A 12,470-nucleotide genomic window follows, 5' to 3' on the forward strand; every position below is an offset into this window, starting at 1 on the left:
GCTGATTCAGAATGGGAAGATTTTTGAAATTTCAGAAATGTTCATAGATGGGCAAACTATTTCCCAACCTTCTCTAAATATCCCCCTGACAAGGTTGCTGTGAAGATGGGTTAGTTCATACCTTCATATCATGTTGTTGACCCTACAGCATTATTCCATTGCTAATGATTATTTGTAATGAAGATACTTTTAATAGTTATCTTAGCATGAGTTAGATATTTAGCCATACATAGTAACTAACTCTAGCTCTCTCTCACGTTTTCAGCATTTTCCTGAAAGAACTAGAGAAGTACGAACAACTGCCTGAAGATGTGGGTCACTGCTTTGTCACTTGGGTAATCAGGCTTCCTGCTTCACCCTTTATTATCTCTCCAAAACAGGAGCAAGCTAGACACTGGTGCAAATAATACTTTCCTAGTGATGAGTGCTGGGTATTTAGGGCTATGTTGTGACATGGAGTGCACATCCACACAGAGAAGCAAACGGAACATTTGCCTCCCTGTTTGTTCCTTCCCGGCAGCTGCGGGAACTAAATCCCTCCATATCACACTACCCCAGCCAGGAGCGGCCCTAGACGAGCTGCTGGCAACTGGCACCCTAGGCAAAACAGGCGATCGTCACCCCCACCTCCAAACCACTCAATGGCCATTTAATTTGGCGCTCTAGACAACCGCCTAGTTCGCACCTATGGACAGGCTGCCACTGCCACCAGTTTTCCTGTATTCTTTGGCTAACCCAGATAAACCAGTCTGGGTGACAAGTGATATAGGCCAACCATAAATTACTACGGCCCATGAGAGCAAAAGGGAAGTAGAAAGGCATTGTGGCCCTATTTGGCACTCAGGTGACCAGAGTAGGTGTTTGTGTAACTCACCCATGAGCCAAAATTCTTTCCCTGGGATGTTTCTGAGGCACCACAATGGTGGGCAGTGCATTTAACTTTGTAATAATCGCTTCAAGGCAGAAGTAAACTTTTTCAGACACTGTTCGTGTTTTACCAACAAGTTGTTATTAAATGGCCCATCTCCTTTAAGGGATTGGTCTCTGTAGAGTCTAACGCTTACTCAGTATCCCAGAATACATGTGACAATGTTTGCACGAACCTTCGCTCTGATGTTACCTGAAGATTTGTTATAGAAAACCATACTGGTTTAATATTTGGTGCACCTCATAGGCCTCCCAGCTGTTCAGCTAGAAGAACACAGTTTGACTTTAATTGTTCTATTTAACCTACAACACTCTCATTAAAGTCACAGGAACAAGTTTACTGCATGTATTTATTCTGCTGAGCCTTAGTGGATGATTGTGGGAGCAGAGCAATAGTTTACCTTACTTTTCCCTTTATGTTTGTTTTCATAGGCAGATAAATTTCAGATATATGTCACCTACTGCAAAAACAAGCCTGATTCCAGCCAGCTCATCCTGGAGCATGCAGGGACTTTTTTTGATGTAAGCAGTTCTTGGTGTTCTCCACCAGACCACACACTATTGCTGAAAAAGAAAATTTTAACATTTGTCCTTTTTCCTCCTTTGGTATTTGATTCTTTCCTTCCATTGCAAAGATCAAATCTGGTTTTCCACTGGATGATGCATATGTGAATTGTGTGATGTATAGTCTTCATCACTGGGGAAACTTGGTCCTAGTAGGGTTGGGCGATCCTTATGGGAACAATCATCTGGTTTTACAGTCATTTTAAGTTTTCACATGGTTCAGAGTTCCTCTGGGTCTTCTGGTTCCTGTGATAAAATCAAACAAGAGAGTCTGAGTTCATTTTATTTATACTTTGAGATGTCAAAATCTAGTAAGGGGATCTCGTTTCACTACAATTCCAAGATAAGAAGCCAACCCTGAAAACACTTACTGAACACTTGCTTAAGCATGACAATTGGTTAACCCTATTGAGTTTAACTGAACTATGCCCAGTAATAAAGTGCTAACCTGATGATAAGTGTTTGCAAGATCCAGCCCCAGTTTAACAGACAGAGGTGGATCAGATAAAACATTCATGCTTTTGGATTCTTTGAACTAAATGTGTACACTGAACCTCTGCAGTCTGGTCCATCTTTCATCCACATTAACACTCTGTTATTCCAGTCCTTTAGGGAACACTGTGGTTTGTCCTTACAATTTTAAATACATCTCCTTTCCTAAACACTAAACATAGTCAGTTGCAAACATAATCAGTCAGCAGGGTTCCCACTCGTGCAGCTGATACCATGGTAATAACTGTATGAATCAACTCATGTGAACTCGTTATCAGCCATTGATTAAATTGTTTCAGTTAAACTCAGCAGTTAGAGCTCTTAAGTGAACCAGAAAAATGAAGAGTATAATAATCCTTTTTAAAAGTAATTTGCTGTGGACCACATAGTGCTCTTTGTGAATTAGCCAGATCCTCTTGCTAAAAGTGTATTTGATAGTTAAATAGTTTTACCAGCAGGTGGCACTTGAGCCTATTTAATAGTTTAGAAGTGGCTTCCTTGGGACTGGAACATTTGAGAAGATTTATCTTTATCAGTGTGTTCACACAGATTAAAATGTATTTGCTCAGCTAAGATCTTCCATTACTGCTGTGTACGTTCTCTGGAAATCTTTTTGATAGTGCTTAATGCTGCAAGTTAAAATTTCAACGTATTGATGTTTTGCAGTGGCAGTTATGCTTTTATGCTGCAAACGTAGGGGTTCTTCTATGCTGAAAAACAGCTTAGTATGCAAAGGGAGAAAAAGGACATGCCAGAAACACAGAAGGATAAAAGGTCTCCACAGTTCCATACCTTATGAAGTCGTTTACCCCAGGGCAAAGTGCTTGTGAAACTTTCTCATTTTGTGGTGTTTTGTATTTATTTTGCTGTAGTGTAAATGAGTGCACAAGTTGCAGGGTGGTGGAGAATCAGGTTCTTAGTATGATATAAAGGGAATTAAATTCATCGTTCAAATTCCTAATGAAATTTGGAAACTATCTACCACATTTTGCTAAAAAGATCCTCTCTGCAATAATAATCTCCCATGTACATAAAAATGCTGAGGATCCCAAAGCACTGCACAAAGTTTGCAAACAATGGAATTACTCCACCCACCACAGAAATGAAACCACCAATGGAAAGAAATTAGCAGTCTTGTAATGGACTTCATTGAACACCCATTCATGTCAATGGGAATCTCCATTTAATTGATCTTTCCCTAAATGCACATGACATTGCTAATCACCAGTTTAGGACAGGAAGTAAGGGAGACTGCCATATTTATCAACTCTGAAACAACAGGAAGAATTTAAGAGGTAAGAATATAGTTGAAATTGAAATTGAAATTTGCTTGGTATATTGAAACTAGCATTCTTATTCTTTTCAAAATAGCTATGAATTCTAACTGCTCCCACTTCACCAAACTCTTATACCTGTTACATTTGTTCTTCTGTAATACCTAATTGGGTATACCATAGCATTACAAATGTGAATATTTTCTTCATCCAGTACCTTCAGAGATCACTGATGTCTAGTGGCATTGGGAATTTCTATGACAGTTCTTGAATGAAATATATTCTCCAGAGTCACCAGATATAATTGTGATTAGTCAAAGAAGCCAGCTCCCCAGCTAGTGCAAATCAGCATGGCTTTGAAGTCAGTGGAGTTATGCCAGTTCACACCAGCTAAGGATCTGGGATATAGATAAGAAACAGTTGATCCCTGTTTCTCTCTTCCCTCTGCCTTGTGGACTGTTTCTCTGTATCTGACTCAGTTTAAGCAATAACAGATCTGAGTACTGCTTTCTTATTTAAACTATCATGAGCAAGCTCTCCTTCTGGGAGTGTTCGAGCATGTCAAGGAAAATTTGGCCAGAGCATAGACAGGCGTGTATGTCCAAAAGGATGCAGAGAAAGTACAAAACAGGGAGGCTCTGGTTCAAAGAGTTGCCCATATTCTTCCCCTTGCTTGAAATTTTTTCCTTTCAATCTTAGAAAAAGCTCAGTGTGTTAATTTAGACCTGCCCCAGGCACCTTTGACTTGCATGACCAGCATGTACACAGCATAGATGGTAAGATTCACTGACCTTGGCAGTGTTACAGGGACTCATATTTCCACATGGATGGAGTGTTCTTGAGCAATTTCTCTAATGAACTAGAGGCAAGATTTTCTTCCTCGGGAGGCAGGCAGGATCCTTGTCTCGCCATAGTTAATTCTTCAAGAGATTATAGTCTTTCCAGCAGCCACATGCTTTACAAAAGATCCCACTTCACAGATGAAGCTGAACTCCTTTATGCCCCATAGGCAGTATCACACAGCAGAAACGGCTCGGGATGCAGCTCCACACATTTGTCATTGTGTGGATGGCCTTTTCCTGGTTAAATCTCCTGGCTCACCATATCCACCACTCAGCTTGTATCCACTCAGCAATTTTGCTGCCCTCCTCACTATGTTTGCACATCTACACCTGCCTTGCTTTCTGTGTGTTTTGGCATCAGTGCATCAGATACAGGGTGAGAGTCTGTTTTCATTTATTAGACATGTAGCAAGAACTTGCAGCTCAGTGGAAGAGGGGAAAGGTAACTTTAAACCTGGTCCTGGGTATCTCCTTAACCCCATGTGTAACTGTCTTAAGTAGCCTGTGTGGCAGCACTGCCCAGAATCTCTACAGTGCCATGCTCTGTGATCCCACTCCCAATATGATCTTCCTTCCCTCATCCCCATGCTCTGTATGGCTCCTATGACAAGCTGTGTGTAGGGGTCCTCCCAAGGCTGCCTTGCAGCTGTCTGCCTCCATGCGGTGCTGGGGAAATCCTCTCTGCACAGAGACTAAGACTTTTAGGCCCCCTCTGGTTCATTCTGGCCTTAATCATTGTAAAAGGGCTGGGCAGATGTGACCATTTCCAGAGTGAATCTGCAGGGGCTGGCGTATCCTTGAGTGTCCTACTGCACCCAGAGCTGGGACACAGAAGGGATAAAGATTAGTTAAGCAATGCAAATTAAATGTGCTGAGCTGTTTCCAGGAAAAGAATCATGTGACAGCCAGTACACAGTTTGTGTTGTAGGCGTATGCCATGGGTGGGGATGTTGACGGGTCAGTGTATTTTGCTCTAGCTATATCCTCAGCTGGCAGAATGTTCCTTGAGGCTATACCAACTGGAGCAAGCTGGTGCAGCGTCCTAGCAGGCTCTCACTTAACCCATGGCTAGGCTCCAGGAAGAGAATAAGGGAGCTGTAACTGGATGTGCAATGGCCTCTCCCATTCCTCTGTTATGCCAAAGTATAGAATCAGGGCATCCTGGAGTAATTAAGTGACTGAACAATCCAGAATGTAAAAAATTGTGGTAAAGGTCCACCCCCAACATGACATTAATACAGGGTTTAATGTTAAGGGTCTGGTTTAAACCCTCGTGACTAAGGAAAAAGCAGTTTACACGGTGACAAATATATCCTAAGGCAAAACCTGTGTTGTTTACTTGACAGAATCCTAGCTGGAATGATTGCACAGAGCTCTCCCTATTTACAGACCAGAGGAGAACACTAAATAGCTCTGTGGTATATTGCTGTACTTTATGAAACCACATTCATCTTTGTAAGTGAACTAAAAATGAGATAAAATAAGAGCTCCCAGGTTAAAATTAGTTATGGGTGGTTCCATCTGGTACTGGGTAGAAGGGTTTTGTTTGTTTGTTTGTTTGTTTGTTTGTTTGTATTTAACAGCATCTTGTTTTCACCTCCTATAGGAAATTCAACAAAGGCATGGCCTGGCCAACTCTATCTCCTCCTATTTAATCAAGCCTGTCCAGAGGATCACCAAATACCAGCTTTTACTGAAGGTAACTAATGATCTAGTCTAATGATCTAGTTTGATTAGCCACATTGTTCAAATGGGGGACAGTCTCCGAGAGAGTAACTTAACTAGCAGGGAATAGTGGCCTGGAGCCACAAGATCTGGGGGACTATGATAGGATGTATTAGGTTCAATTAGAAGCCTAGATGTAAGCCTGTGTAAGGGGAGTTAGTGGATATAACACTTCCTCTTACTCCTCTTAGGAAGCTAACTGCATTGTCAAATCCTACAGACAAATCATACAGACAGGGATTTGAACAGCTGCTGTAGGTGGGCCTCCCTTCTACAAAGATGGCAGAGGATGGAGTAGAGGGGCCAGGAGTGGATGGAGCTTTGGCTCACTCCTCACTTGCTAACACGACAACTAGTACAGCTGATCTGATGCTGAGGTGGAATTAAGTTGGACCAGGAAAAAAGCTGTAAATAAGAATCTGACTCAAGAAGAAGGGTTATCCAGTGGTTAGGGAGACCTAAGTTCAAGTCCTTACTCCAACGGTCTTCTTGTGTAGTGTTGGACAGTGGGAGTTAGGCATCAAAAACACCTTTAAAAACCTGTTACGTAATTAGTCTGCATCATAGGGCTCCACTTCCCACCTCACAGGAGTGTTCTGAAAACAGATCTAGTACAAAATGTGTGCGAACATTGCCATGCCTATCTGCTGGTGGCTTTCAGACCTTTTGTAAGTGACTGCACAGCGAATGCTGGCAGAGGAGAAATTGGTCCACCCAGACCATTTGTCTCGTGAAATGGTGTGAAAATCATAAATTGATATGATATTGCCTCTAGAAAATTCAAGCCAATTTTTCAACCATAAAAGCCCAACAAGTTCTTTTACCAATTCAGTGAAATTACCAAGTTTTTGTAAATGCACACCATAGGGTTAAGTATCATGTGTTAAAGAATATATTTACTTGTGCATTAATAACATTGGCAATTAAACTAGAAAAATTGCAAAGCTACAATTTACTTTTCACCATTAATGCTGTTTATTTACCGTTTGCATTTCAGCCATCCTGGCCAATAGAAATAAGCTAGTCAGTTTCTCTTGTGTTTATTGCCACTTTCTTTTACTATGTATTATATCAGTGATCCCTAACGCGGTGCCCGCAGGTGCCATGAAGTCTGCCAGAGCATTTATGTGTGCCCACCGAAACATCTGGGCTGGCCCCGCCTCCAGCGTGCAGCACATGTGTGGTGCTGGCCCCGGGCGCGTGGCGCATGGGCGGTGCCAGCCCTGGGCTCAGGGCGTGTGGGCAGCCCCTACCCCCAGCGCACGGCACATGCGTGGCCTTGCCCCCGGAAGTGCAGCGCGTGAGCGGCCCCGCCCCAGGGCGCCTGGCAGCCATGAAAGGTTGGGGACCACTGTATTATATACTATGCAGTGCTACAGTATTCAGCATTCCTACACGGCAGGGCAGAGCTCTCAATTCACTTTCAATATGGAGAGTGATATCTAAAAATTAAGTCTGTTGCCAGCTCATTTTCTGAAACGTTTATACCATCAACTTGCATTTGAGGGTAATCCCCATCCCAAGAGGACACAAGGGGGGTGACAAAAGGGGACTGGTCTAACTCTTATTGAAATCAGTGGAAAGAGTCCTATTGACTTTGATGACAGTTTAATCATCCATAAAACCTTGAATTGTAAAACAGAGAGAGGGAAAGAAAGACTAAATTGGAAAAGAGAAATATTTTGGAGAAAAAATGTTTTGGAGGGGAAAAAAAGAACTTCTGAGGGGAAACATTGTGGTGCTTTACAAATGACAGAAGAAAAGATGCATGAAGAGGATTAGTAGACACAAACAGATTGATTCTTCCTAGGAACTGAGCTCTGAACATTCAATCTAGCCCTAAGAGAAAAAAGGAAAGACAGGGAAAATCCAAGGGAGATAGAAGTGTGGTGTTTTTGTTTTGTTTTGTTTTGTTTTGTTGTGGTTTGTACAGTAAGTTTGAGGAGTGAAATGAGGAGAAACGGTAGTTCGAACTAGGAAGCCTAGTTCGAACAACCTAGTTCGTGCCCCATGTAGCCGCGCTGCACGGGGTTCGAACCAGCGGGGTTTTAAAAATGGCGGCTCCCCGCTTATGCAAATGAAGCCTGGGAAATTCAAATCCCGGGCTTCATTTGCAAGTGCGGTATGCCTACATTACCCTCCTAGTTCGAACTAGGAGGATAGTGTAGACATACCCTATGAGTGTCCACATGGCCTTTCATGCAATTAACTTTCATCCATTTAAAATCTCACTTTTAATTAACCTGATGCAGCATTGCATGGAGACCACATATTAGGCTGGGAGATGGAATCTGAATTTAAGTGAGTGCACATTATTCAGCCTGAAAAGAAGTTAACAATATATGGCCTGTGTTTCTTCTTAGGAACTGTTAACCTGTTGTGAAGAAGGCAAAGGAGAACTCAAAGATGGCCTAGAAGTGATGCTTAGTGTTCCCAAGAAAGCCAATGATGCCATGCATGTCAGCATGTTGGAAGGTAGCAGATTCTCAAAATCATGAGGGGCAAAGCTATGCAGGGATGAATCCTGGGGTGTCTTGTTGCCTAGAGTTTGTAGTGACAGGTTTGTGATTGCTGACTGTCCATTGCTCTCCGATACTTCCTAGCTCCTCACACCTGGAAAAGGAGAGGAGTGTTCAAGCAAGCAATAAAAGCAGTGTATTGTATCTATCTGTGCAGCACCTCATGAGATAGTGATTAAAATTGCTGATGGCCAAATCAGTAAGGAAAATTAAAAATCCATCCCTCCTAAACTCTGCTGGCATTTACATCAAAATGAGCCAAACCATTTCTGGAAATCTAATATTTGAGTGTTTTTCACTTTGGTGTCATATGAAAGACAGAAATGCAATATTCTTACACAAGAAACAGTACCTCTCAAAATCAAAAGCTACGGATAGCATGTCTGAGGCTTGCATAAATATCTGGAAGGTTTTTTTTAATTAATTGAACTTAAACTCTAAACTTATAGAGCCTAATTCTAATGTCATACCAGTTTTATACTAATATAACTCCATTATCTCCAGTGGAATTTCTCTTGCATCACACTGGTGCGAGACTAGAAAGACCCCGTAAGATTTACCTACATCTGGTTATAATGACCATATTATAAATTAAGCTAAAATGAACATGGCACAGTGTTCATTATTAAAGGCTTTATTATGTCATTTACAAGTAATTAAGCTTGTGGTGGCATGCACAGTATTTGATACATTAGTGCCCTATATACACTTGTCACCATTAAAATCTTTACAGTGTTTCCCCTTGCCTAATTAATGTTGTTATGCACAATTACTGCTGAAAGCACTAAAGGTACACATTCAACATCAATAGGTATAGTTAGGCTATGACATACTAGATACCAAAGAAACAATTAATCCAGAGCAGCAGAGAATAAAGTGAACAATATTCTGACTGTGACATGCCTTTCCTCAATATCCATTCAAGAATGAGTTGCATAATAAAGCATGTGACTCTTTCCTAACACTGTAATCCTCTGAACAGTGAAAACCTCCTTTGTTGTACATTTGGGGTGTTGGTTCCAGGAACAAAACTGCATAAAATGTTCTGTTGTTTCATTTAGGCTTTGATGAAAACCTGGATGTTCAGGGAGAACTCATCCTTCAGGATTCCTTCCAAGTGTGGGATCCCAAGTCTCTCATTCGGAAAGGCCGCGAGAGACACTTGTTTCTCTTTGAAATCTCTTTGGTTTTTAGCAAAGAGATTAAAGATTCTTCAGGACACACTAAATATGTTTACAAGAACAAACTACTGGTAGGTCTACCAGCATGAAATATACTGGGTTTCTGTTTTCTGTAGGTAGAGGTAGAAGGGAAGGCTTATTTGTCTTTGCATTGAGTTTGGAATATTTAGGCTCACTAAGCCTGCTGTATCTGAAAAGCAAACCGCAGAGAGCATCTGGAAAGGTTAAAGATGATGGGATACATAGTGGTTGGGGTGGTGGCAATGGGGTTCATCTGACCTGATCAAACACCTCTCCATTGCCATCTCTTGTTTATGGTTTTGTTTTTATTTTATTTAATTAGTGTAAATACCAAAGGAGCTGAGCTCCCACCCCCAGTGTAAAAATTTTTGAAACCAGGAGGTTCCATTCATAATGTATGGTTTCCAGTCATCTCTCCTTCTCACTAGACCTCAGAACTGGGAGTAACAGAGCACGTTGAAGGAGATCCCTGTAAGTTCGCCTTGTGGTCTGGACGGACACCATCCTCAGACAACAAAACAGTGCTGAAAGTGAGTCTTTTGAGCTTGTTTTCTTTGCCTGCAAAGCATTAAATTTCCAACTGAGGACTGGCAGAGCTAAATGAAAGGCCAGAATTTGGCTCTTAATATATAAGCCAGATCAAGAAGGTTTAATTATGCAGTTCGTCAGCCCACTGCAGTCCTCTTCCTATTACAGCATATGTGTTGAGCTCCTGCAGAATCTAACTCAGCATGCTTCTGAGTTGGGATTTCTGTTTACATTCAAGACTATAATTGCTTCAGATGATTGGCCCTGGATTCATTGGCAGTAGTGCTTTTCTTCAAAGCCACAAAGCTGACAATCATTTCGCTGATTGAATTCTTAAAGAACTCACAGTAGATATTTTGTTTGAGAAATACTAGCTGTGCACTGATCACCTCTTGTCTCATCATAAAGCATTTTGTATTTCTTTTATTAAATATACATCCAGAGATTAACTGCTCTCATGCTGCTTGTTGAACTTGCCAGGTAGGTATGGCACAAACACGCTTCCAGTTCTGCAAGGTTTACCAGGTATTCCAGCAGCTGTGTCAGTGGAGTGGAGAATAGTGATGAAAAAAAATGTATTTAATAATCTAACCATGTAAGAGCTGAAAATCCTAGTGTTTACACAGGTTACACACTGCAGGCTCCGCAGTATAAGCTTATTTAAGAGCCCACAGCAAAGCCTCCCCGGGAGTGAGACCTGCAGGGGCTGCTGTCACCACTCCCAGCAAAGCTGCTTCCCTGAGAGCAGAGCTGGCAAGAGGGCTGCCGGCCCCGCTCCCAGGGAGCCAGCGTGTAGCCTGAGACAGATTGCCCAGGCTGGGCCCATCACTGAGAGACACAGACATCACTGTTTAGGATAGTTGGTTAACCTTTCACATCCATCCCTAGGGGAGAACCAACAGTGAAACAGCCCATCACGCGTTAACATCAACAAATTATGACTCTTCTTACACCGGAGATATGACAAGAATATTATAATGTGCCTATCGTTTTGTCTTTTGGAACTTCAGGCCTCCAGTATTGAAACGAAACAGGAATGGATCAAAAATATCCGGGAAGTCATTCAGGAGAGGATTATCCATTTGAAAGGAGCTTTGAAGGAGCCAATCCAGCTCCCCAAGACACCAGCAAAACAGAGAAATAACAGTAAAAGGTAACCTCAATGATTCCATAAACAATGCTCTCCTTGGGAACTTGATTTTCTATTGGGGCTGCTTTCTTTAGCAGTGCAGGTTTGCTCAGCTTAGTTAATTGAATAGAAATTTAAAAAAATCATTTCAACTGTTTGAGCAAAAAAAATCAGTCAAGTTACATTTAAAAAAAATCACAGACCCGATCACATTATTAATTACATACAATTAAGCTCCTTTGATTTTATCATAGAAGGAGAGTGTCTTTAAAAACAACGAGTAGTCCTGTGACACCGTAGGGCATGTCTACACTAGGAAATCATTTTGAAATAACTAAATTTGAAATAATTACTCCCAAAATAACTATTTCCAAATAAGCTTGTTCCCCCAGGAAAGCAGGAATACAGATTTCAAAATAACCAGCTCCTTAGTTTGAAATAACGGGTTTGGTATTGTGAATGCTCCGCTTGCTATTTCAAAATAAGGGGAATTATTCTGAAATAACTCTCTAGTGTAAACCAGGGCTCACAGACTAACAAATATATATAGTATCATGGAGCTTTTGTGGGCAAAGCCCACTTCCTCAAATGAGCAGGACCGTATCTGTTAGCTTTTTACTAGATTCACATAGAATTTTTTACTATAACTTTGATTTTTTACAAACTTTGATTTTTGACCATGAAATGGAATTAAAAATGTAATGAAAGCCTTTTCTGTAGAAACCAACCAGACTTTTTCAAATAAAAATATTCACCCTCCCCACAAAACTACTAGAGAGATGTAAACTTACAGTGAATTAACTGCTGGAACAAAATTATCCATTGAATCCAAGGATGTTTCTCTTGCCAGTCTAATCTGAAGACGAGTCTACTTCTCACAAGCAAGCATCTGCATAATCTTTTTTCTTGATCAATTTTATGTACCATGTGACAATAAAAATAATAGGTGGTCCTGATAGTATATGAATGACAAGTAATAAGAAATAAGAAGACGACTTTTATGGACAATAATGTGGAATACTTGGTTAAAAAATGATACAAAACATTGTTCCTTTCACTGTGTTAAATAAGGTTCCAATCCTGCATTGGGATCCATTAGAATAGACCCCGATGAGCCCATGTAGAATCAGTCTGTCAGTCTGTCTGAAGTATTATAGAGCCTCCATTGAGCTCCTCTCAATCTTTAATATGTTCATTTTTATAACATCTCTGAGAAATAAGTCAATGCTTTGATCCCCGTTTCCCCATTTTACTGACAGGGAACTAAG

At 41.1% G+C, this 12,470-nt stretch overlaps 1 protein-coding gene across 9 annotated transcripts in view; it reads left to right on the forward strand.

Annotated features, from left to right (window-relative positions):
- KALRN (kalirin RhoGEF kinase) overlaps positions 1–12,470 on the forward strand; it is a 790,448-nt gene that overhangs the window by 552,712 nt on the left and 225,266 nt on the right. For all 9 annotated transcript variants that reach the window (XM_075933149.1, XM_075933142.1, XM_075933143.1 and 6 more), the window contains 7 exons: positions 266–335; positions 1,360–1,449; positions 5,706–5,798; positions 8,188–8,299; positions 9,405–9,595; positions 9,974–10,075; positions 11,084–11,226. In XM_075933149.1, coding sequence (XP_075789264.1) covers positions 266–335; positions 1,360–1,449; positions 5,706–5,798; positions 8,188–8,299; positions 9,405–9,595; positions 9,974–10,075; positions 11,084–11,226 — 801 coding nt within the window. The remainder of the gene's footprint in view (positions 1–265; positions 336–1,359; positions 1,450–5,705; positions 5,799–8,187; positions 8,300–9,404; positions 9,596–9,973; positions 10,076–11,083; positions 11,227–12,470) is intronic.

Source organism: Pelodiscus sinensis, chromosome 7 (genome assembly GCF_049634645.1).
Source record: "Pelodiscus sinensis isolate JC-2024 chromosome 7, ASM4963464v1, whole genome shotgun sequence".
Classification (NCBI taxonomy): domain Eukaryota; kingdom Metazoa; phylum Chordata; order Testudines; family Trionychidae; genus Pelodiscus; species Pelodiscus sinensis.